Raw genomic sequence first — 25,643 nt, 5'->3', positions numbered from 1 at the left:
AGCAGAAACCGAATCCACGATATCTACCAAGACTTAGCGGGACAAAAGGTCGAGTGAGGTTGAGGAAATAATGTGTCTAGACTTCATAACGGCTCAGGATGGAGATATCTTCTTCCTGATTTACTCGCTATATTTTTGCAGTCCTTTCAAAGTTAACGGCACGTCAGAGACATATTAGAAAGGCTCTCCAGGATATGACTTTACACTGTTTCTGACACAGCTCCAGCATATAATGAAATACAGCCTGGTTAACCTGTGCTAACCGCCTCTGTGGCCGATAACCAAGCAGGAAGTATAGAAATCAAGACATATGAAAGACTTCTTGATTTAAAAATAGGTGCAGATGTCAGATTTCAGTGGTTTAAATCTTTAAGAACAAAGTGAAGAATGCAGGGTTAAAGTCCTATATTTAAACTTTGCTAGTTTTAGCTTTGACTCCCTCTCCGTTTGTGGTTTCACAACACTGGTGACATTTTCCATTCTGCTGTTTTCATAGCTAATTGTCACATTGGCAGAAATTGAGCGTATGCAACACTTTCTGCCCGGATGGTGATTGTAAGTGGCATCTGGAGCCCTCAAAGTGGCATGAACTCATCCCAGCCAGCATCAAAAGTAGCATTGAGCAACTGCATAAAAATAATCTGGCTCTTTGATAACTTTTGAAAGGGTAGGAGGGGGTGTTAAAGCAGATGTGAAAGCCATGGTGATCTGTTAAACCTTTTCTTCACTTTGACCAAATTTAGAGTATCTGGATCCTACAACTGCCAAGATTTCTCAAATCCAGGCCTCCTGAGAATGGTTCTTGTTTCTTAAACAGTCTGAGTTTGGCATGTTTCATTACACGACTTCTTCGTACTTGTGCAATTGTCTTACAAAAGACGCAAAACATGTGTCAGTGACATCACCTGCACTGTGTTTGGCTATACGCTTGGAAAACACACATTCATGGGAAAAAAAAAAATCAGAAAAGTTGGAGGCTCCAGAAACATGGGCTCATAACATTGCTGGCAAATGAAAGCGCACTGGCCATGTTTGCGAAAGATATATCACATGATAAAAAGCTTGTTCTTTGTCTGCACTGCAACATAAGCCTGGTGTTTTCACATTTATCTACTTTGGGGAGAGCTTTGGAAAACATCCATTTTCTGAGTAAGATCAGGCGGGCTTAGAGTGAGATGGAAGGCCAACGCAGGGAGAAAAGATGAGTTTTCAAATTTATCTGGATTAGAGAGGACATGGTCTGAGAGAGAGGGAGAGACTGAGACGGAGAGGCAGATAAAAGCTGAGAAGAACCAGGGGAAGTTAGGGCGAGACGACAGCCAAATAAAAGTGAAATAGAGTGAGAAGTGAGTGAGCACCTGAAGTAAGTGCCCGTTTCAATAGAGGGGGGAGCACAGCCTGGTGGCGTGCTCCTGGATGGGTCGATAGATATGAGCAGAGGGCTGAAAGCTGCTGGAATAATTGAGTCCGGTCACTGGGAGTGTGAAAAGCGCGGGGGCAGCAGAAAACAGCCATAACTCAATGAGATTGGAGGTGAGATTTACAATGTGTATGATCAACAACAGAGATTCCTCCGTATCTGTCCCGGCCAGCGAGGCAGATGGCAGCTGCTGCTTCCCCTGGGAGCGCAAAGGCACCTTGTAAATATCTGTGGGCACCACTCGGGTTTTTACAGTGACGGTCAGGGCTGGGATCGATGTGTTCAGGTCCTGGATGGCATCTGGCAGATTTTGGTTTCATAGATGAGAGACAAAGTGGGGAAGCCTGGACTTTTCTTTATTTATTTCTTTATTTCATCATTTCATCAGATCCCCATTAGATCATACTAAGGGTGCACCCATCACAATTTTCTTGCTGATCACTGATCTGTAAAAAGCCTGGCTTGCCGATACTGATTTGGGCCGATACTATTTTACAATGTTCCAATCTTATTTTATTAAAAATCATTGAACAATACCTGTGAAACACGAAAATCTTTATGTTTATACTTTAACAACCAATAAAGTGTCCTGAGTTTTGGGTCTCAGAGCAAACGCAACAATTGCTGGCTGTCAGACCTTCCCATAGGTATAAAAGAAGTGGTTGCCACTATGTGCCAAGGAAATTGGCACATAGTGGATGTCAAGCTGCTTCCAATGCAGCAGCTACTCTTCCTGGGGTCCACATACAGCAAACATACAACACACAATATACACAACACACAAAAATACAAGTAACTACTAACTACATACAGAATAAGATATACAAAGGGGCTTTTAAAATACAAGAATCATAAAAAAGCAATAAATATGTCAATAAATACATAAATTAATATAAAAAGTATCAGCATTTACAATGTGAATTGCTATAAGAATTCATCAATGTTCATTAATTTGTTTAAAAATAGACCATCTAAAAATCACATTCACTGTGTATGAACTCATTCACACTTGGGTGACGTCAAACTGCTTAAAAATACATCTGTAAACAGACATCAACACTGAGAACACATAAGAGATACAGACTGGACAAGACAGATTGCTTAAGGCTAGCTACATAATTTAGAGGTATCCGGGGAAATTCTTTTCTTATCCTTGGTCTAGATTGATCAGAATTGAGTAGAAAGTCTGGCCGACTGACAGAGTGAAACACAGCAGAACAAACCAGCTTTTAGAAGTGATGTCAGAGGAAAACGGGTACTGAGTAAATACATAGAGAGAAAAATGTCTCCTCCATCTGTGTGAGCTACAGCCCATGTTTTATTTTGTATACACTGTGTTTTGTTAAGCCCAGGGCGCTGAGCACTGGTAGCAGTTCATGCTTCATTAGCTAAAACTAAACACTTTTTCATTGTATATGTTATTCCAGTGCCTCGCTTGGGCCAGTAAGCATTTCAACGAAGGGTGGAGATGTTGATGAACCATGCTCCAATGATGGGGAAAGGCAGCCCATACACCCCCCATCTTACCCCCTCCATTTCCTCCCCACCTCGTCCAAGCCATGACAAAGTGAAGATGGGCTGTGGCATTGGCTGCCATTCAGCCTGACTCTCTCATCGGCCCCACAGAATGCCTTTAGGGGTCCCCCAGAGTAACAACTGCTGCGTTTTATTACAGCGTGAAATGGGGAGTGAAAGAGCGCTATGGATGCTCCTACTTAGCCATGCAGAATGTGTCACTATTGGGTTCGAAGATAAGGGGACAAAGGGGAAATCAGCCGCTCAAGTTCTTTTGTTGGGACTAACTGCTCGAGTCCATAGAAAGCAACTCGTGCTCTTGTTTGCGTCCCAGCAAAACCATTTGTTTCTTTTTGGGTGAAATTTGTCCAGAAATATGTTAACATCTCATAGGATAATGACATGCATTCCTTATGCTATTCAGACAGATGGTGGCTGGGTTGCCAAGAGGAGAGATTTGCTTGAGGGAGACAAAGCCGTTGGCACCCAAACCCAGCAGATACACTATGTCCAGCTCAATTATGTTCTCCTCCCTGGTTCCACGGTGTGCTTTCACAGATTATATCTCAGAGTCAAACACTAGAATTGCCACTGACAGTGCTGGATGTGCAAAAGTTTGAGGCTCCCAGTTCTCACTGGGAGTAAAACTGAACTGTTGGACTCCTGATGGGAAGGCACAGGCACAAAAAAGTTTTTCTTTTGAATGTGTTGTGTGTTTTTTTATTGTCCAAGCTGATTCAATCTTGAATTTGATTTTGTTATCAATAATTCAGCATCAGTAGGTCTACTTGAAAATGTTACTCCAGTTGCCTTAGTATGCTTTCACAGATTGCATTTCAGAGTCAAAAACTGGAAATTGATTTTGTTGTTGCAACATGTGCAAAAGTTTGAGGTTTCCAATCTTAAATGTCAACAGTTCTTACTGACTGTTCAACTACAGATATCTCCAGTTACTAATATGCAGAATGTTATTTGTCTTTTATTTTGGAGAAAAGTTTTTGAAGCTTTCTTTGTATATCGGTATCGATATCAGTATCGGGCGATGTTGGTCATTTTTCAACATGTCAGTATCGGCCGATGTGTAAAAGTGGGACGATATTTGCTCATTAGTTGCCGGTCATTTTTGGAGCATCTTGAAAAATCTTTCAAGACCCAAAAAATATTGTTTTCTATGACAATGTAAACACCAAAACTATCTAAGAAGAGTGGCCTCTCTTCTTTTATGTCTCTCTTCCTGTTTTTGATCCAAAAAACAGACAAAATGTACTTTTTTGATCGCGTTTGTTGGTCTCACGATCACGCCACTCTTTCTCTCCGAACTACCTCAACACATCATCTAAGTCAATATTTTTTCAATAGATATACCAATATTGATATTGGTAAATATCGGTTATTGGCCATAACAGCAATATTAATATTGGATATCAGTATCGGCCAAAATATTTATATCAGTCCATCCCTTTTTCTTTGAGCTAATGATATCACCATAGATACCAGAAGTTTAATACCAGTGTCTGTATTGGTTTCCTGAAAAGTAATACTTCATTGAAGTATTTTTATTTTCAAGCAAAAAAGTTATAAATGCTAATTTTCTGGAAGCTCCTCGCCCTTCCACATGCCTATGTGGAATGCCAAATCCTGAAGTGGGGAGTATGTAAACATAAACTCTTGTCTGAACTTGAAAAATAACTTTGTCCCCTTTCAGATACAGGAACACGTTACCAACTTAGGAACTTTGCTTCAGCCAGGACTCACATCTTGTTTACAGATTTGGTATGAAAGAGTTGAATCATAAAACCCTGAATCACAACACGTCTTCCTTGATGAGGTTGTTTATCAGCCTGTAATTCAGTTGAGGTTTCATCCCAATATGAAAAATTGCACAAGATCTCCCAGAAACTACGTTTTGGCATTTGCCCATGCATCTTTTTTGTGTCCCAACATCAGTGCAATCCTTTAGATTTATCACCAAACTGTGTAAATAAGAATCAGGGCTCTTGATTGATGAGCGCACCTTTGTAATTAAATCCAGCCGTCCCATTTGCTTTGGCGAGACATCTGTCGTCAGCCCTCCTCTCTCCTCCTTAAATGTCAGGTTGTGGGTGTGGCTGGGGAGAATCGCTGACAGATTGTCAGGTTTTCAGCACACCTGTGGGGAGCTCTCACTGCCTCCGCACAAACACTTATCTCTTTTAAGAGTCCCGTTTATGATATAACTGCTCGGTGAGAAGAAATTACTGCGCTGGTAACATTGAAGCTGAAGTTTCTTTGTTGGAAACTTTCACCAAGAAGAGAGAAAGAAAAAATGAAAATCTGAAACTCTGGGGGGTGAGACAACACTAAACACACAGCCAGCATTCTGATCTGTGTTGCAATGTCTTTGGTGCACCATGTGCTGTGTTAATTCATGCTGCTTGGCCTGCAATCCTGAGGTAGCAGCGACTTTTATTTTCTCCTGTGATTGTGCTGGACCGGAAAGAAAAAGAAAAGGATCGTCCTCAAGAAAAGCCAAAGGAATGCATTCACCCCATGCACAAGGGATCTTTCAATGAGTAAAATGAGCTTGATCCCCCGGCTTACGTGTGTATGTTCAGTGATTTGTAAGAGGGATTTGGGGGCTTTAACATGTGCAGAATGTCCTTTAGACGCTGGTGCAACACACACTTACTGCTTCATCACCTCATCGTTCCAGCTGTGGAGGCTGAAGTTGCTGCTGCTACTGCCGCTCCCTACGAGGACACGACTGAGAACAGAGTGAATGATGTAAGGTCACAACATTATTAATAGCAAATGATGATGGAACGGCGTAGACGCTCTGGACGATGATGCATAACTTGGACGATGCAATTGAGCTCGTATGTCACGTTAAACCTCAGAGGTGTTGCAGCGGTTTCACCTGATCAGCTCTGCAGAAACCACATTAGTTTCTTTTGGAGCTCTTAGCTGTCATAACTCTCTGCAAGGTGTCCAATTTTCCTCCTGGCACTCAATATTTTATATCACCACTGGAGAGATATCTATATTACTATGAAGTAATTAAGAAAATACCTCCCCGCACAGCCTCCCTCATTCTCTGGAGCCAGCTGTTCAACGCTCAACAGCGTCTGCACAAGGCTTCTCCGCTGCTCGAGACGAGGGGAATCAAGTGCTGGCAGGCGTGTGCGCGGCGGCCCTGATTGCAGCATGTTCCTCCAGAAGCAAGGTTTATGTTTCATCATGTGCCCGTCCACCACACTCCATAAAAAGCAAATAAACGTTTCACTGGCAATGGCATGATAATGACAGAGTGGGCTAATGAGCAAATTAAAGTCATAAATTCAATCCTTGCCCTTGACTGAGCTGTGAGAATTCTTACATCAACTTAGTGTTAAATGCAGCCTCCACAGTCGGTGCTGTCTGTGGAGTGGATGAATGTGTGGGTGCGACGGCTGCAGGGTCGCCTGTTTGTTTGTTATTCCAAGTTTCAACTTTTCAGCTGATGATCTTGTTTTTTTTCTGTGCTAGAAGTGACTTTCAGGGTAAGTTTTAACTCTCTAGGAAGCTCTGGTTTGAGTTGTCCAATCCCAAGAAGCAACAACCTAATACAGAGTTATTCCAACGATGGTTTGGGGTCCAGTGCTGCCTGGTTTCAGGAGATCTTCCTGAGACTTCTGAGGACAAGATTATCATGTAAAGATCTTTTGACAGCTTTATGGGGCAGCCCTCTAACACCAAGGTCTGCCTATAGAGGGGTTATCAGTCTCTCTTCATTCAGACGAGTTAGTGGTTTTAAAACACTCAATTCAACCTGTTATCAGCATAAAATGTATGATTGTTCTGTGGTTAGTTTTTAGAAATCAGACTATACAACAGAAACAACGTCTATCAAGTTTTGACCGTCACAGAGCAACCAGTGTTTCAGCGTTAATAGCGACTGTGTTAACTGGTGACTCTCAGTCGACAGTAACAGTGTTTAACGGCCAAGAGTCACCAGTTAAGAGAGTCACACTTTACACCGAAACACCAGCGACATCTGCGGGTAAATAATTAAATGCGTCGTCTTTATCTGATATGGTGCAGTTCTCTAAATGTAGTTTTCTGGTTATTTTATTATGAACCGTTTATTGGCGCTGATATTTAGAATTTTGAGGCATATTGGCATCAGCCTTTTTTTTAATCTGGTGGCCAATAAGAAATTAGATTTAAGACTGTGTTATTTTGACTCTAATACAACAGCACCTCTCTGTCTGCAGTGGCTACTATGTTCGTAGCGTTGTCCCACCCACAGTACCATCTGATTGGTGCATGCAGCGTCATTTTGGAAAACTTCACTAACTGTAGAAAACTTTAGGGAGCTATTAATTCTTTTTGAGTTTTCATCAAACTTTATAAGACAGCTGCTGAGCCTGGGAGCTGTTTAATATGAATATCGACTCCAAATATCGTTTATCAGCTTCCTTGATGACTGATAGTTGGTATTGGTATCGGCCTTGAAAAAAACATCCGTCCGTCTTTTCGCCATAGTACACACTGTTCAGTATGTAGCAGGTTGGACAATAGCATGTGGTTTTCTGATTAATGTAGTTAGGGATGTCCCGATATTACATTTTCACTTCTGATACGATACCGATACTGCAGCATTGAGTATTAGCTTATTTTGTAGTATGTCTGTCATGTCAGAAAAGGCTTGATTAAGTGATATTATTCAAACAAAGAACAGTAGTCAGCAACAGCAGGTATGAGGAAAAACTGACCCATTTATTATTAACCAATGGGTAACAGAAACTGCTTATATCGGAGATTTTAGATGTATTCTGATACGATACCAATACTTGTTTTTTTGCTGATATCGGACCGATATCCAATATCAATATCGGACTGGGACAGCTCCTAATGTAGTAAACCACAGTTAGGTTAACTTCTGCTTCCAGAAGCTCTAAATACGTATTGCCACCCACTGAGCGTCCCCCTGCTGGCTATTAGAAGAACGCAGATTCAAAGCTGTGCCGTACTTTGCGTTATTTAACACCACACGACCATTTTCTCTCACTCTAACCCAAAGTCGACCTCCGCTGATGGCAGATCTCCATATCTCCTCCATCATACCCCCTCCTCATCCCACTGACCGGCAAACCGGGCCGATGAAGAATGCGCTCTTATGTGTTGAAAATGTACCGCCGTGCCTTGTCTTCAGACTGAAGCCGGTGCAGGAGTCGAAATTAGATGGAGTTGAATGAGTGACTCTGGCAGGTCTCTGGTTGGTGTGGTTTGGGCTGCTCCCAGTGCAGCACAGAAGCTGCCTGGCAGGGTTTGGACTGTTTGACTGAGCTGCTTCTCTCCTTCACACCAGCTTCAGATTCGAGCTCCTTCACGTTCCCGTTTCCTGCGGCATCATCTGCTTGATTCTATTGGACACGCATGGACGTTTTTGTTACATTACGTTGGCTTTGATTGAATTTGATACTTTGGGTTGTGCTCAGAGAAGTGCCTAAAGAAGTTTGACTAGATGGGTAAACTTTCATTTCTAAATGTTATCATCCCGTTATGTTTGGCAGCATGACTCTGAGCTGCTGAAGTTTCTCTTTTATGCCAAACATTCGGTGAATTTGTTCCACGTGGTAAAAAAAAAGGGAAACCCAAGAACATTAAACCAACTGTATCATTTATTTAGCGCTCTCTGTGAAAAGAAAGTGAGTTTGGTGCCAGTGTCAGAGAGTATCAGGCCCAGACATGAGCTGGATGAGGCGTAGACGCTTCAGGAGGCATGAAGAAGGAAATCTGCCAGGGCAAACCAAAACCCAAGCATCAGTAGATTTCTCCGCGCAGGGTGTGACTCTTCATGGACCCCTCTGTTAACTTTTGTGAATGATTGTATAAGATTTTTGAAGCATCTCGAACAGAAAGAGGTGTGACTGCTCATAAGGAAGTGTATGAGTGTGGTGCCAGCTCAGAAACATCTCCGCAGCAGCGGCAGCAGTGGCGGCTCTTTGATGTGGCTTCCTCTTTGAAGAACTGACACCCTTCTCCTTTTCACAGTGCCTGGAGCCTTGCAAGGAATCCTGGGACCTGAAGGAAAACCAGTGCCAGGATTTATGCGAGGTATGTCACTACCCACAAATACCCTTAGATTCAAGTGTTTGAGCTGCTCGTGCTTAATGGGAAAATTCAATGAGGGGAAAGTTTTAGAAGGGTGTGAAGTAAGTCTTTCTGCGCTGTAGCAACACTGAATCAAAGCTGTTTCATGTGCTCACTGCTTCTCTGAGTCACACGCTGAAATGTAAACAAGACAATCCCTGTTAGCTCACAGAGCGGCCTGTTAGCAGCCAGACAGGTCGCTCTTAAAAAGTAACCTGACATACATTTTCCCCTCCTCCTTCTCCTCAGCCCCTCTTCCCTAAGAAGCACTACGAGTGTCTCACTAGCTGCGAGTTCCTGAAGTCTGTAGAGGGAGTGAAGCAAGGCGACTGTCCAGCGCCAGAGAAGGCCAGCGGCTTTGCAGCGGCCTGCGTGGAGAGCTGCGAGGAGGATGGAGAGTGTTCGGCTGTGAAGAAGTGCTGCTCAAACGGCTGCGGACACACCTGCCAGATGCCCAAGAATCTATATAAAGGTAAAAGTGGAACCACAAACTGCTCATCCTCAGGGCTCGAGTGCAGCTTGGTTTTTGGGTAACCTGTGCTCACTGACGGTAACAGTCTGCTTTGATGAATGATACCCCAAATACTCTTAAATGGTGCAACCAAGCAAACACATTTGATTGATTGTGGGAGCTCTCTGTGTAACTGCAGGGCACAGCTTATGTTGTTAGTTACTTTGCAGAGAGTTTTGAGGCACGCTTCACACGGTTAGCGCCTTATCCCGTGATTCAGCGGACCATTTCTTTCAATTTGAAGCAGAAGAGTGTGGAGCACAGATTCAGACTGTTCCAAAACAAGAGATATTAAAAGTTGTTTCATGAGAGTTTAGTGAGGAAAGGTTGAGAAAAAGCTTTAAAGAGAGACATGGTACAAATGTAAAGTCCCTACTTTCTGAAAAAACAGCATTTTAAAACATTGGCTTAGCTCAGTTTGTAGAGTAAGCACCCCATGTTCAGAGCCATCATTGGATTGATTTCTGTGACATGATTTTGTGCACATTACTCTCATCTGTCCAACTAACTAAAGGTAAAAATCCTCAAAAATTATCTCAAACACTGTATTTGGTGCTTTTTAAATGTTACAAACAAGGAAGAGCAAGCTCACAGGCCCTGTGTCAACTTAAAAAGGGATGAAAAGTTCATCCTCCAAAAGAAAAATGTCCCCCAAATGGAAAATCCTGATTCATTCTGATGATAAAAAGTTTATTGGAAACATTTAATCGATGTAGGAAGTCTGCAGTTACTCAGGAAGCCAAGACAAACTGGGTCTTGCAAAGTGTGTTAATATTAGGTTATGTGATAATGTCGTTTAATCGTCCGTGTCCTTAACGACTCACCTCCTCTGTTAATTATTTCTCATAATGTTTCCATGAGGGACCAAATTAACTGAGTTCATCATTTGGATCTCGGGTACATCCTCCATCTCTTTTGATCCTGTTCAGTTCGTGACGTGTCTTGACGTCATGTTTTAACGTGATTAACTGTTGCACTCTGCTTAATTTTTTTTATAATTGTGTAAAATCTATTAATCCCTCTCTGTCGAACATTAATTTTAAATCTCAATGACGCAAATTGCAGATTACAAGGACTTATTTTTGGCAGCTTGCGCAGAATCATAAATCTTGATTCCATCCCTGCGTGTTGAACTTCACCCTCACATCCCTCACGCTGTTTCTGGCGGTAAATTGGCACACATCACAAAGTCTTAAATTTGCTGGATGAGCTTCAGGCTTTCACAGACACAGATGCACCCAAAAGTCTTTGCTCCAGTGAAACAGTTTAATAGCGCCGCCCTGGGCAGTCGACGATGTGAGGGTGCTGAGTCGTTATGTGAGTGAACCGAGAGGCTCTGAACTCCGAGATGGGAGCTGGAACTACATTATATACACTATCAGAGTGCAATTTCTGGCAGCCCGGGGCCATAACAAAGTTTGAGGAGATGTTGAATTGAGAGCAGAGGAAGAAGATGAGTCTAAATCAAGCTGTGAAGCGCAGCAGTGATGGCTGTGTGTGCTTTGAATCATGCTGCAGTGATTGTGAGCATGTTTAATCTGTGTACAGTACGGGATTTAAACTCTGAGCTCGTTTAGATTTGATTTGGAAAGATCCTGAGGGACTTCACGGTGCATGTCATGCTCAGAAGGTGAACCGCACGTAAATCAGGGGAAAGATGAAAGCGAGCGTAACTTTTAGAAAAAACTCAATAGGGTGACCCGGTGAATGAGAACCATCCGTCGTACTCTGAGACCCTCAAATCAAGCAGACGACCCGCTGATTCAGTCCAAACACTGAGCTCATGACGGGACGCCATCAGCACTGCACTTACCCTGAATTACACTCAGCGCTTTTGGTGAGAGTCCACATGGGATTCCTGTCCCGGTGCTCGGTGTTAAAGGTCTAATTAGCCGCTCATGGCTTGGAGAGTGTAATTGTTTCTGTGTGTGCGAAAAGTGTGTACGCGGCGCTCGCTGCGATGAGCTGTGATGCTGGAAGCCATTAGCGAACACAAGCGAGAAATGGAGCGTTTCCCCCTGCTGAGATCACTCTCAGATGTGCATGTGTGTGTGTGTGTGAGTGTGTGTAGACTTCAGGTTAGGGTCCCCAGCCAATGTGTAGGTCCCTGATGGAGAAAAAGTTCCAGTGTGTAGGGTCTCTGTTGAACTGGACCCCTGCTGGGCTTTTGATGTGGCACAGAGCTACAAGAGCCTGATGCCGTTTCTGCTCCGTAATGATGATTTAAAGTTTCATTATTTGAGGTGTGCCTCTGATAAAAATAGATGTCAGGCTCCTTTTTTTTATAGATTTCCTTTATTTCTCAAGAAAAACATCCAAATATAATCCCACTCTGTTCGTTTGTGTTTTCTCATCAGAAGTAGTGCACTGCTCTGCACTAACTAGGAAAGAAGTCTGGGGAGAATAAAATGTGAGAAATGGATGTGTCAAAACGAATTAAGCTCCAGCGAGAGTATCTTAACGTTGTCATAACAAGCCCGATAAAATCTGTCCACCAGCTCGTCCCAAGTTTACGGTAAGCCCCAGTGCAACAATCCCAATATTTGTAGTGATTTCCTCGACCTGTAATTAGAGCGTTATTATGATGGTATGTGCGTGAGGATTGAGAATTATGTTCCTAGAGTGTAATTGTTGGCATGATGGAGACATGAATGGGAGCCACACTTTTGACGGTGCAGCCGGAGTTACATCACGGCGCGCAGAACATGTGCAGCCGTCGATGGATGAACGCTGGGATTCTTGGAGCGGAGCTGACCTGAAAGTTATCTTTGGAGAGAGGACGCTGAGAGGATTCAGTGCCCTCCTACATGTTGCAGAAGAGGTTGTGTATACATCTGTGTGAGGTTTTTGCAGATGAGCTAAGACAGAGGGTGAAAGAGGAATGCTGCGGTTGCGCTGTGTTCGTGTTGCGCAGGGAATGTGACACTTTTGTTTTCACACACACACACACACACACACACACACACACACACACGTGCGCGCGCTCTTGACTGTAGAGCTGTGAAACCACAGCACAATGACCCCCAGCTGTTAGCATGCAGAAAGCTGTTATCAGCGACACAAAACAAAGTACTGGCTCCGTATGCGTGTGGCTCAGAGACCCTCCTCCATCTTCCGCGTTTTATATGTGCCAATCAATCATTTTTACAAGCCCTGCATGAAGACTGAATGGAAATATAAGTAAGCACTCTGCATACAAAACACACTCTTGATTATGTTGTTTACAGACATGAGGTGTGGCAGCCCTGATGCTGCGTTAAAATGCGGCTGCGACAGAGGTCCGATGTAATGGTCTGGAGTGCGGGTTGATTTATCGAGGACTGTGGGATGGATTCAGCCTTCTCCTGTACTTCCAAACTTGCTTTTCCAATCTCCATCTCATTATCACTGTGCCCGACGCTCAATCAACAACTCACTACGTCTCCGACGCAATAAATCCACTTGAGAGAGTTGGTCTGACTTGGCGGAGCTTTGGCCCAGTCTTGCACTTAATAAATCTCTAATTTATTGCACATGGTCACATCAGGGAGGCTGGATGCAAAGTGCAACCATGCAAATGAAGTGTACATACTGTGTGAAAGCTTGTGCTGGAGTGTTTTGCGTCTGAAAGAGAGAAGAGAAGGGAAAGACGTCATGCACAGTCTCACATAGCTTGATGCAAACTATGTGTATCATCGCTAAGAGGCGCAGCTACCAAAACACATCACTCCGGCCAGGAAATCTCACAATGTGTCACGGCAGAAAGATGAGGCTGTTGATCCACAGCATGTATTAAATCTATTGCAGTGAGGTCATGTCTCATTTTCAAATCTATCTGTCCAGATCTGATGGTGTCATTTATCTTTCCGTAGAAGAAGAAAGGAAAAAACAAATATCATGTTGAGTTCACTACAATGTTCCACAAAGTGCTGGTATTAACTCCTGTCACGGCATCCTCCCCTGTGCTCGTACTTTTAGGAGTCCCTCTGAAGCCGAGGAAGGAGCTGGTGTTTTTGGAGCAGCCGTCGGGGCAGCTGGAGATCCGCTGGTCATCCAAGTTCAACATTTCCGTGGAGCCTGTTCTCTATGTGGTGCAGCGCCGCTGGAATTATGGCATCCACCCGAGCGAGGATGACGCTACAGAGTGGGAGACTGTGGCTCAGGTAGAAACCAACGCACCAACACACTGAAGCATGACAGATGAGGCTGTAAGATCCAGTCCTGATCAGACATTTGCGTCACAGCGTCAGATGTCCCAGAATGCCACGTGCTACATCTGTGAAAGTGTTGCACACGCTTGCACATTCCTTGCACTCGTGGCGTCTTTGAAAGTTCCAGCAAAGAGAAACACACGGATGACTGATGTGGCAGCACACTCACATGGGGGCTGCGACCCGGAGTGAACCCTGACCCCCTGTGGTTTAACCCCCTCCCCATCTGTCCCCTTTAGACGGCCGAGGAGCGCGTCCAACTGGCCGACATCAGAGCCAGCAGATGGTACCAGTTCAGAGTGGCTGCAGTCAACGTGCACGGGACCCGCGGCTTCACTGCACCCAGCAAACACTTCCGCTCCTCCAGAGGTCAGAGTGTGTGTGTGTGTGTGTGTGTGTGTGTGTGTGTGTGTGTGTGTGTGTGTGTGTGTGTGTGTGTGTGTGTGTGTGTGTGTGGCCTTTCTTTGTGACTTAGTTCCTGTTTGACACCCAAACGCCCTCCATTTGTTATGGTTAAGACTTAGGAACAGGTGGAAACTCACTTGAGTGAGTCCTAAAACCTGATTTGACATTTTATCTGAACAAACTGAAAGACGTTTGGAGCATCCCTTTAACCACTTTTATTTAACAGCCTAAAGAGATTTATTTCTCAAACTGCCCCACACAAAAGTGCATGTGATTTTTAAATGCCCCTCAAAGTTTCCATACATTTATACAGTGAGCTAAGTGGACGGCTAATTCACGACCGAGCCCAGCAGAATGGAAGTAATGAGAAGGGACTGTGCGCTGAACGTTTCTCTTCTAAGCAGCAACCAGATCTTCATTTCTGTCTTCAAAGCCGGCGTTTCCCCGCTCTTTACAGCCATATAAAATGTAATATGTCTGAATTAGTCAGGATATTGCAGGTTTCAAATGAATGCAAGTGTTGTCTTGCTTCCAGAGGGGAGTGACGTAATTGAGACGCTCTTTAGATCCTCGCCGCAGATTAACTGGCGAGGGAGCTCCGATGGCATCTCCAGTGTCGCTGCAGTTCTGCAGCTCTCAGAGCTGAGTGACACTAAATCACTGCGTTGTGCTGCAGATGGCATTTGTTAAAGCCACGGCCAATTGTTGTGCGGTTCCCAGGGATTAAAGGTTTCGCGAGCGTAATATTGTGTTAGATTGAATGTGATCCAGATCAGATAGAGGGTGTAGAGGTGGAGCCAGTTTAGACTCATGCAGCTTTATGAATTAATATTGTTGTCATTAACTTTTCACCCATGCTTTACTAAACTTTATATTTATCCTTTAATATACATGTAGTTGTTTAGCAGTGAGGAGTTCACACACGTCCTCTTCATTTCCTGCCAAATGCTGTGAAACCTGTGCCAGATCCAAAAAGCACTAAAGTGCTCGCCGGTGTGTGTTTTGACCCGTCTTGTCAGTCCTCCATCATGTATCTGCTCCCCTGAGCGTTCTGGACGGCTGTCAGAGCGAGCCAGGCACCAGGTGGGAAAGGGATTCTGCTGCGGGGATGGAAAGCGATCTCCAATCAGGCCAATCATTGCCAGAATGGTGATAGATTGATGGGAGCTGTCATGGATCTGATGAGCTCCTTGCTGCTCTGTCATGCCATTGTTATTTACACAGCCCGGCTGTTTCATCTGATTGCAATTTTGCACTGCTACAGTTTTTAAGGGCAATTTGTAAAACCTGACTGCTTGTTTATCTTAGATCAGCTGGTTGAGGGAAGCGCTGCGTCTGGTTGTGTGTTTTTAGGGTTGGATTCAATGTGTTTCAGGTGGGAGAGGGCAGGAAAGAGGCTGTGACGTGGATCATTTTCTCATTATCCCCTCGTGGTTCGGCGTCTGGCATCAGCAGCCGCCCGCGCTCGGGGTCACAGCACATACAGGGAGATTCAGAACCACCTTTAATGTGGACACACAGAGTACAGGAATGTTGAGTGTGGAGCCAAAGTGAGCAGCATGTGTTTGTTAACCCCTGACCTGAGCTCTCGGTCCTGCTGAACGCTGTCATGGACGTGACATGACACCTGTCATAACATGTCATGGCAGATTGTCAGAGGTGGACTAATTACTTTACACAGCGTCCCCCTCGTCTGCCTCGGCACTCTGATGAAAGCTGTCTCCTTCTTTTACATTTAACCTGAAACTTTGCTCGCAGGGAAATTTAAAATCTGCCACTGAAAGCGTCTTTGTCCTCCACATGTATTAACATCTCCTCCCTGCTCACTGTGTCCTCAGATCCCTCCTCCCCTCCCACGCCGACCAGCCTGCGAGTCACCAACGTGACGCTGGGCGATGAAGGCCTCATCACAGCCCGTCTCAACTGGACTCTGCCGGAGGAGCCCGACATCCCTGTTCACCACTACAAAGTATTCTGGAGCTGGACGGTGCCCACAAAGTCCATGGTGCCGTCCAAGAAGAAAAGGAGAAAGACCACCAACGGGGTAATCTTCTCACCCTGTCTCAGGGATCTGTCTCTTTTCTTCCTCTCCCTTTCTAAAGAGTCTGGTCCAGGATTCTCTCAGCATCTTCCGCTCTTGGTTCGACATCACTGTAAGTCTCCACACGAGGAGAAGAAAGGATAAACATGGAACGGGAGTTGCATTTATTTACATGTACTTATGAGGCTATAAATCATTTTCTGATTGAAACAATGTGCTCCTGATGGTTTTAATTCCTTAAACTGATGAAAGACGCTCTGTGTGATAAATAACCCTGTTTATAGTGATAAATCAGAGCCTTAAAGTCTGTTTCTTAAGTGTCTCAGCTTGAACTGCTGAAGCTTTTCTCGGTTATTATACCCAAGCTGTGGTTTTATGTTAAATTCAGCTATTTTTACAGGATTTGTATATTTAATAATCTTATTTTTAACCTCAGTAGCACAGAAGTCAAGTGGTTATATAACAGCACTCGTATACATCTCCTTTATCAGCCTGTTTATGTAACTAACAGGGACTAGAACAGGGATAAAAATGACACAGATGTTCTCTAAAAATTACATAAATGTCGTATTTAAATGAAAAAAATAACTGATTTCCTCTGTTAATGTTCTGGAACAGTTTGATTTGCATATTTGGAGCAATTTCAACTATTTGGTCTTGGCAGAAAGAAAAGTTTTCACAGTCTTTTGTTTGCGCTCTCACATTCACAAAGACCCCATTTTTGGATCACAAAGGAAGGATAAACACAGTTTTGTTATGAAAGCTTGAACAAACAGGCTCAGAAAAACTTCCTGACTTGGGAAACTTGCAGACTAATATTTTGTTAGTACTGCAAATTGTTTCTTTTTGTGTCTGCGCTAGATACAGAATGACTCGTTGATGCGTTGAGACGCAGCTGAATGGGTGGAATTATACAAGGCGATCATCGTCTTTCCTCATAAATCAAACTTTGGCACACCAAATTTATTCAATCTTGGGTATGAGAGGTTTTGTGAGACTTTTTCACAATATTTTTGACCTTTTTTCACACACCGCCGACTTGTTTTCTGTGCATTTCATTAGAGAGCGAAGCAGGAAGACAGATAGTCTAGGCAGTCCACTCTCACCTCCAGAGTCTTCTCCTGAATTAGTTTATGAAACGCAGAGCAGATGTGGCATCGAGGAGATAGAGGTGGGAGACATCAGACACCTATTGACACATGTACTACTGGTTTCCACTTTGGCACCTCGGGGCTTTAAAGCAGCCTGCTGGTAGAGGAATGTCAAAACAGCCACAGTCAATAACAAGAACTCATCAAGCCCCTGCTGATGGAGGAATGCTGCAAGTCAAACACAGTGAGGAAGCCCTGGGAGGCTCTGATAACACGGCTCCCTCACAGGGCCCTGAAGGCTATCTCCTCGCCACGATACCTTCCCCAGCGCCACATGTGTTCTCAATAAGCAGGGCTTTCCCACAGGCCCGTGTTGGTCCGAGCTGAGCTGAGCTGGGACCGTGACTGGGACCGTGACAAGGCTTTGAAAGGAGCCTCGAGTGACATTGTGGTAAGGTACAAAATGCCAATGTGTGTGTGTTTTGTGCCGTTGCAGGCTCAGAGCTGGGTGGACCTGGAGGGGCTGCAGCAGAACAGCAGCTACACTGTGGAGCTGCAGGCGGTGACGTACTGGGGACAGGTGCGTCTGAAGAGCTCCAAGGCATCTCTGCACTTCAACACCAACCAGAACAATGACTCAGGTGAGCTCTGGTGCTGATTCTCTTTATTTTGATCTCTCAGCTGTCAGACCTGTCACTCCTTTGTATCCAAGGAACTGGAAATGTTTGTCACACCGGCCGGTACTCCACTGAAATATCTCAACATCTCTTGGACTGATTGAAATTCTGACGTTAAACGCTGCAAGAACCACTGGTTCATGTTCCACTCAGTTTTCCTGAAGCCCCACCGTGGATTTAACTTTTGTGGTTTTGAAGGAAATTGCTGCGCAGCTCCTGGATAGGTTGCTCTCGTTGGAGAAATTGGGTTTTGGCAAATTGCTGCTACAGGGACAAATCACAATAATCTGATTTTCCAAAGTTTCTTTTAACTTAGACTAAAGCCTGTACTTAAAGAATCCCTCTGTTATTATCATCATCTGTAGAAGTAATGTAAAAATGTAGATGCTAAAATTCCAAATTCAGATGGTCAGTGCTTAAAATGAGCATGTTAGCATGTCATTGCGGCTATACTTTGACTTAGCTTAGATCCTTGTTGCACTGGTTTGGTTATTTTTCCACAAAATTTAAGTTTAAAGTATTTTTTTTTTATAGGAACAGGGCACTTTAACAAACACGAGGACATACAACAGAATGTAAACTCTTGGGAAAGAACAGATATGCTAGTTTACATTTTCCTAAAAGAATCCAGTACAGGGCTGAAATCAGAGAAAAACCTGGATCTACTGACTGAGAAGACTCGTCCTGAAGGCTCAATAGTTTTTAATTATCAGACTTCAGGCAATCTCCAAGACATTAGTGAATAACAGGACAGCACACTGACGGCAGATCTGATTCATTTCTGTGTGATTAGAAAACAATGAGGAAGCCTCAATACTGCGAGCTCTCTTGTGGGATTTGCACCTCTGACCTTGGCTGTGTTAGAGCCATGTGCACCCATCCAGTCACACCACATGTCCTCATCAGGAACGTGTCCGTGCTGCTGTGGTCATCCAGAGAAACATTCCCTTTGTGTTTTGGTTTCTACGCTGCCACAACAATCACTTCCACTCTGGTGTCTTAGATACAGCAGCAAACATTTCTGCTTTCTCCTCTTCAGTAAAACCTGCGCTCAAGTCAAAGAAGGAGGAGATATCGCCTCTTGGTTCGACCCTGGCCAAACGCCCGTCTGGCCCTCTGGAGGTGGGAACGCCCTTCTACCAGGATGGCCAGCTTCAGGTCCGAGTCTACTGGAAGAACCGGGGAGGTAAGCTTTCTACTGTATTGATTTATAGCTTTGTTAAAATCGAATTAGCACTCCATTATTCCCATCAATCACTGTGACTCATGTACGGTTTAATAAAGTGCTGTGACTGATTCTGAGTTACTCAAACATTGGAAGAATCCTTTTTTTTATAAAGTGTTATCAGATGGTAAAGATGAGAAATGAAGCACTGTGAGTAATGTGAGTAAGATTGGTAAAAACCTGCACATGCTCTGTTTAGAGTGGAGCCACCGTGTAGAAAAAGAACAATAAACACACAGAGCTAAAGCTTCGCGATGAGATTTATTGACAGCTGTGTTTAATAGATCCTCGCCTGAGCATACGCGTCCAAGCAGCCCATTTTGTTTTACGAGACCTGATGTCATCAGGAACAAGAACTGGTCTTTGGTTGCAGCGCAGTAAGGGGTTAAAGCCTATAAGGAATGCCTGTCCCAGCGGCGTCCATTCCCCAGCCCTTCTCCCCTAATACCAGAGTGGAAATATGGAAACCTTGAAAGCCGTGCTCTCAGGGTAACCTGTCAAGTCCCATTCACTGGTCTATGTTATGTTGCTAATATATGTCATCGCCTCAGCCAAACTCCACATCTTAGAGTCAAGAATGCAAACGCTGGCTGGAGGAGAGGCCTGGTGAGACACCAAATGCTGAATCAGAGTGAGACAGAGAAGATAGAGTTGGCCCAGAGCTGTTAGCGGAGCTTGGCCTGCGCTCAGAGAGCTGAGTGATGCTGACGAGGATCAAGCGCGGCTGGGGAATGGCAGTGTTGCAGAGCGGAGTTAATCCAGGTCCAGGTCTTGTTTGCAGTATGTGTGTGTGTGTGTGTGTGTGTGTGAGTGCCACTCATTAGTCAGAGGGATGACCCTGACTTTGACTGCACACATGCAGATGGCCAGGAGAGTCGGAGTCCCTGGACATCTGGTTTGTGTGACAGACTAAAGGGACAGGTTAACTGAACCGTGATTTAACTCTCGCTCATTGTCTCTGTGATCCAAAGCAGCCGGCTCTGGGTTCCCTCCAGCAGACGAAAGAGAGCTGTACTGTACACCGGCCCAGATAATATATCACTGTCTGCCCAACGCGCGGACAATAGACAGCACTCGTCCTGCCATGGCGGCACTTCTGAGGCTTGCTTCCAGCTACCATTTATCAAACACCCCTGATGCTCTGTTCTCCACCTGATTTCCATGTCCCATTTCATGTTTTACATACTGCTCCCCGTCTCCGACAGACCAGCCTGAGCATATCTTGTTTATTTTTTTCCTGCTTCCTTGCAATTCCTCTCTTCTGCTTCCAAAGAGCTCAGGGGCTCTGAGTTGCCAGATCTGTGTCTAAGCCTTCAAAGGACCCCTTTTATCTCCTCACTACAACCCAGGCCCCCGCCGAGGGGCCAACATAGCATAACTCAATTATTAATCGGAGAAGTATTCCACATATCCGAGCGACACAGATGAATGAATAATAAATTCTGCAACATGAGGGCGATGGGCAGATAAACAGTGCTGATGAGCTCAGGAAGAGCTACTGTACATTAATGAAGCGAATGCTGCAGCTGGAGTCAGAGGCTGAGAGGCGAGTGTGTCCCAGCATGACCAGGGCTGCTGCTCCGCAGATGAGACTTTAAATCCTTTAAGTTGAAGCAGAAGAGTTTGGGTCGGGGAACAGAGCTGTCAGCACACAAACGGAAAGGTTTAGGAAGCAGGGAAGTCATTTTAATAAACTTCTGCAAAGATAACGAAGGATGCGCTTTTAAGTTCCTTATTTTCAGAGATGTAAGTTATCCTGATCATCAATAATGGAGATAGGGATATCAGATCTCAGATAGGGCGTGTTGTAATTTGCGAGATACTCATCAGTTAATCATTTCAGCCTGACAGATTGTCTTTTCATATCTGGTTAGAGTTCAGAGGGTTCACTGATGAAACGGCTTACATTAAAACTCCCACTGTAAGTTACACTTTGAATGTATTACAGCCCTTTTTCCACTAACAAGCGCTGCCATCGTAACACCGCTCTGCTTTCTTAATGAAATATCTGTAAGCAGTGAGTTATGTTCAGTGATATGGCTCTGTTCTGGGAGCTCCCTGCCCCTCCACATGCTGATGTGGAACGCCAAAATCTGAAGCAGTAAAACCCTCCAGAACAGAGCGAGCTTTAGCAACAAACAGGTGAAATCAGCTTTCACCACAAGGGGCGCCTTGTTTTAAAATTTATAAATTAACAGAAACTGTAAGGAGCAACAAAGTGAAGATTTTTCTTCAGCTAAGCTGCTAAAAAAATATAATCTCAAATGATTCCACTTATGATCTACAGAAGAAACCAAGACCATGTAGAAGATGATTACAATAGTGCCATGACTTATGAGTTTAATTCATTCTGATGGAGCTCGTCACTCAAATTAGTCCTATGTAAATTCAGTTTTCCCCATTGGAATAAAATAGAATGCCATAAATCTGCTCTGGACCCCCAAAACACTGCAATTTTATTAAATTATTATTCTTTTATGTTTTTAAATAGGAAAAATGTACTACTAAATAATAAATATTGTTTGAAACCCAAATTTAATAGAATTTAATGCAATAAGCTAGTTTTATTATGTGTACCTTGGAAATCAGATGACTTGAAGGTGGCGTTTGTAGTGTTAGCAGGGTGGTATCTGAAGCTGGCTTGTAACCAGAATTGAAGCTCTCGACTCAAAGCAAAGAAAAAAACAAACAAACAGCTTGAATCTTGAAAAACTTGTTAGCTGGAGCACTTGTATGTCAAGGTAATTCGTTAAGTTAATGTAATGTTGCTGCCAAAACAACCTTTGATTTTCATTTTTCGTTGCAAATATTCTTAATGGGCGATGTATAGGGATGGGTACCGAATTAGGTACTCTTATAGGTACCGACCGACTGATTTCTTTCTGCAGTACCGAGTACCAATTCACATAAATTCAAAAGCTACCATGTTAAGGTACCTGAACGCATCGTTGTTACTGTTAGGGTGTGTAAGAGTAGGCAATTTTCTATGCTGGACATAGACACAGTTTTGCAAGGTTATACATTGAAGAATGAATATGTTAAAAATTAAAAAACTTTGAACTTTTATTACAATTAAAAAAAAATGTACTACTATATAAACACACACAAAAGTACCTAAAATTGGTGCCATTGAGTACCAATACTGATTGTCAGGTACCAGCATTGATACCAAACTGTTTATCCCTAGTGATGTATGTGATTGTTAGAAAACAGCAGGATGAGATTGGTTTTGGGAAAAACCTCTGTCAATATGCAGGACAAAGATTTGTCCACATGGGGCACCAAAATCGGCACAAACCAAAAGTTTTTAAGACAAGATGCATGCTTATTGTTGATTTCTGAAACACTTGAAGACAGTGTGACAAAACCAAAGATTGGATTGTTTAATGAGTCATTTTGTTGGTCATTTCTGTTTCAGACCCCGCCGTGAGTCGTTACCACGTCCAGTGGATGCCTGAGTACTGCAGCCACAACGAGACCAGAGGACCAGAGAAATCTGTCACGCAGGTAAAAGCAGCTCCCGACTGAGAGTCAGATCACAGAGCGGTGCACCCAGAGAGAAAGAGGCCTGATCAGCAGCTCGGTGCGATGCAAAGCACGTGCCTAACCTTTTGTCTGCTGCTCAGAGAGGACGGCTCTAAAGAAAAGCGCTCTGCTGAGTTAGACCCTGTAAGCGTCTGATTTGCTCTGAAATCACTGGCTGTTGTTCTGAATATTATGAGTCAGTCGTGTGGTCAGCCATGTGGTGTGTTGGCCAATAAAGTGCATTTACTTAAACAGCGTTTCCCGGAATCTGGGATCAGTCACCTCCAGTGGCCCCAGCACTGCCCCTGCATGGGGCTTTCTGTTGAGGGTGCAGTCTGGGTCGGTGCAGGGGTTTAGGGGAAGTCTTGTGGATGGAGGGGGGGTTCAGGCTGATGCAGCATGGCAGAGGCCTGGCAATCAACACATTCTTCAGGGACCAGCGCTCTGGTTGCTAGGAAATAAACATCCTTTTTCTATAGATCACTGGGATGGATTCCAGGCCTGGGCTTTCATGTGAGCACAGCGCCTCATTCACTTTTAATCAAAGCTGTTTCATATCAGTGAGAATATACGCACACCCTCTCTCAGGGGACAGCCCATTAATGTAGAGGCTCTTTATTACAAATGCAAGATCTGAATCCGCGAGTCAGCTGGATTCTTTCCTGTTTTGTAGGGGAGAGATGAGAAAGGCATTTTATGTTTGGATCAATAGATGATTAAAGTTTGAAATGAGTAAAAGGTTTAGCACAGAACTAATTAACATGGACTCACAAGCTGTTCGTTTTTTAAATTACGTATTAATTCAATCTCGTTACTGCTTGGTCGTGGAAACCGTCTTGTCTTTGTGAAACATATGGAAGCTGTGTAAAAATCATTAATATTATAAGTTAAATAGACGATTAGTGGTTTCACCCCCGTCATGTGAGTGTTCAGAGTCTCCTGTAATGTGGGGCATGTTCCCGAGTCCACAGTGGGAATGTGATCCGCCTCGATGCTGTGTGTTTAATTATCTTTGAAGCTCCGTGGGACCTGACCTGGGTGACATGTCAAAGTCATCATGGCTGAATAATGTGTTTCTTGGCTCAGGAGAACTACATCAACCTCCCCGGCCTGCTGTTCTCCTGCAAGTACAAAGTCACTGTGCACATGCTGAAGTCGAAGAGACGCTCCAAGGACGAGAGCACCACCTTCCTCACCCCATCCTGCGCCACCATCCGGAGCAAGACTCACAAACACATCCCCTGCCCCGGGGAGGGAGGTGCGTATCGAGCGAGGTTGGATCCGTGTTAGTGTGGACGCAGCAGTCAGACGCTGCAGTGTATTATTATCATCATGATGGAAGAAAATCAATGCACTCGCAGAGAAATACAGTCCAGGATGTGAAATGATTTGCTTGCAGAAAGTTGAATGAAAATATAAATAAAACTCCTATTAGCCTAGCTTAGCACAAAGGCTGGAAACAGGATAGCTGGCCCTGATTAAGGCAAGGAATAAATAATGGAGTGCATCTTTTTCATCATTATCCTTAAGAGTTGTTTTAATCTTCACAGCTTAGTCTTGAATTTCCCAAGATACTGATCTGTTTCCTCTCTGTCAACTCTCAATGGTTCCCCCGACAGCTCCAGTGCTTCCAAAAGTTTTGGCCAAACCAGAGAACCTGACTGCGTCCTTCACCATAAACGAAGGAAACATCACTGGCAACTTCTTGTGGCGTGTGTCCCGGGTGGCTCCCAATCAGCGAATCACAGGCTTTCAAGTCACCTGGGCTGAGATCACCACCGAAAGCCGACAAAACAGCCTTCCTAACAGCATCATCTCCCAGTCCCAGATTCTGCCACCGGTGAGTCTGTTTTCATTAAATGTTAGATTGATGATTTTTCTCTCCAATCGTCTGCGAAAGCCATAGAGTAAAGGCGTCTTTTAAACACTTCAGATTAATGTTTCTATGCACCACAGGGACCAGGCTCTGTTATATATTGTCGATAAATTGTCCCTTGCAGTAGGAAAGTATGTTCCATCTTCAGATTTCATTTCACAGCACCTGTCAGAGGTGAGGGTGATGTGAGGATAAGATTGTTGTGGCCGCTTTGCATGAATCCTGTGATAAGCAGTGGTGTGCAGACAGACACAGGGAGAGATTTGAGGAAGTGTTGTGTCCTGCTGGAAGTTCTCCTCCTCCTCCTTTTCATCTGCCTTTACATCTACCTCTTTCATCCTGGCTAAGAGCTCTGAAAACAGCCGCTCTTTGACATAATCTGCTCCATCAACAACACGTTCCGCCTATCTGCACCTCCCAGCCTCTGGAGCTCGTCTATAAATAAAACCACCCACTGCACACTTTATCAAGCTGGCAGCGAAAAAGAGAGACAGTGAGCCTTATGAAAACAAAGTCTTTGTTTTCGTCTGCGGCTTGTGCAAAGACGGCTTCGCAGCTGACACTCCCCTGCTTTACAGCCCGTTTGGATTCAAGTCACGTCATATTCAAACGCACATTCTGGTGTATTTCCACTGATTGCATGTTTCCTTTCTCTCTTGGCAGGATCATAACTTACTCGTAGTGTCCAATCTGCGGCCGTCCACCTACTACAGACTTGAAGTGCAGGTCATAACAACTGGAGGAGAAGGTCCCGCCACTGTCAAGACCTTCCAGACCCCGAACATATTACCAGTCATTCAACACCGTAAGTGTTCAGTCACTGTCAGCGGGGACTGGGTGTTGTTCCTTTATGGGTCTGTTCAGAGGATTTCATGCAGGATTTGATTTTTTTTTACAACTTAGATGAAACATTCAAGGGCTGTTACTAGCCAACTCACTGTAGATCTTTTGTCTGTTTGTTTTCAAAGCAGTACTTTGACATTAAAGGTTAAAGCTTAGTTTAAACAGAAGACTCAAAACAACCTGTAACAATCATCTTATGACAAATTTTGG

The 25,643-nt window shown here is 44.1% G+C and overlaps 1 protein-coding gene across 1 annotated transcript in view; it reads left to right on the top strand.

Moving 5' to 3' along the window:
* The window catches only part of anos1 (anosmin 1), a 45,422-nt gene that overhangs the window by 17,183 nt on the left and 2,596 nt on the right, over positions 1-25,643 (top strand). Inside the window, exons 3-13 of the mRNA XM_074695569.1 lie at positions 8,951-9,013; positions 9,299-9,521; positions 13,518-13,702; positions 13,990-14,119; positions 15,994-16,199; positions 17,784-17,928; positions 19,004-19,150; positions 22,608-22,696; positions 23,801-23,972; positions 24,334-24,554; positions 25,254-25,395. Of these exons, the coding sequence (XP_074551670.1) occupies positions 8,951-9,013; positions 9,299-9,521; positions 13,518-13,702; positions 13,990-14,119; positions 15,994-16,199; positions 17,784-17,928; positions 19,004-19,150; positions 22,608-22,696; positions 23,801-23,972; positions 24,334-24,554; positions 25,254-25,395 (1,723 nt within the window). The remainder of the gene's footprint in view (positions 1-8,950; positions 9,014-9,298; positions 9,522-13,517; positions 13,703-13,989; positions 14,120-15,993; positions 16,200-17,783; positions 17,929-19,003; positions 19,151-22,607; positions 22,697-23,800; positions 23,973-24,333; positions 24,555-25,253; positions 25,396-25,643) is intronic.

Source organism: Halichoeres trimaculatus, unplaced genomic scaffold (genome assembly GCF_033239565.1).
Source record: "Halichoeres trimaculatus isolate MK-OKI-2021-1 unplaced genomic scaffold, fHalTri1.1 fHalTri1_scaffold_19, whole genome shotgun sequence".
Lineage (NCBI taxonomy): Eukaryota > Metazoa > Chordata > Actinopteri > Labriformes > Labridae > Halichoeres > Halichoeres trimaculatus.
The sequence above is the reverse complement of the archived record's forward strand: the minus strand, read 5'-3'. Positions and strand labels throughout refer to the sequence as shown.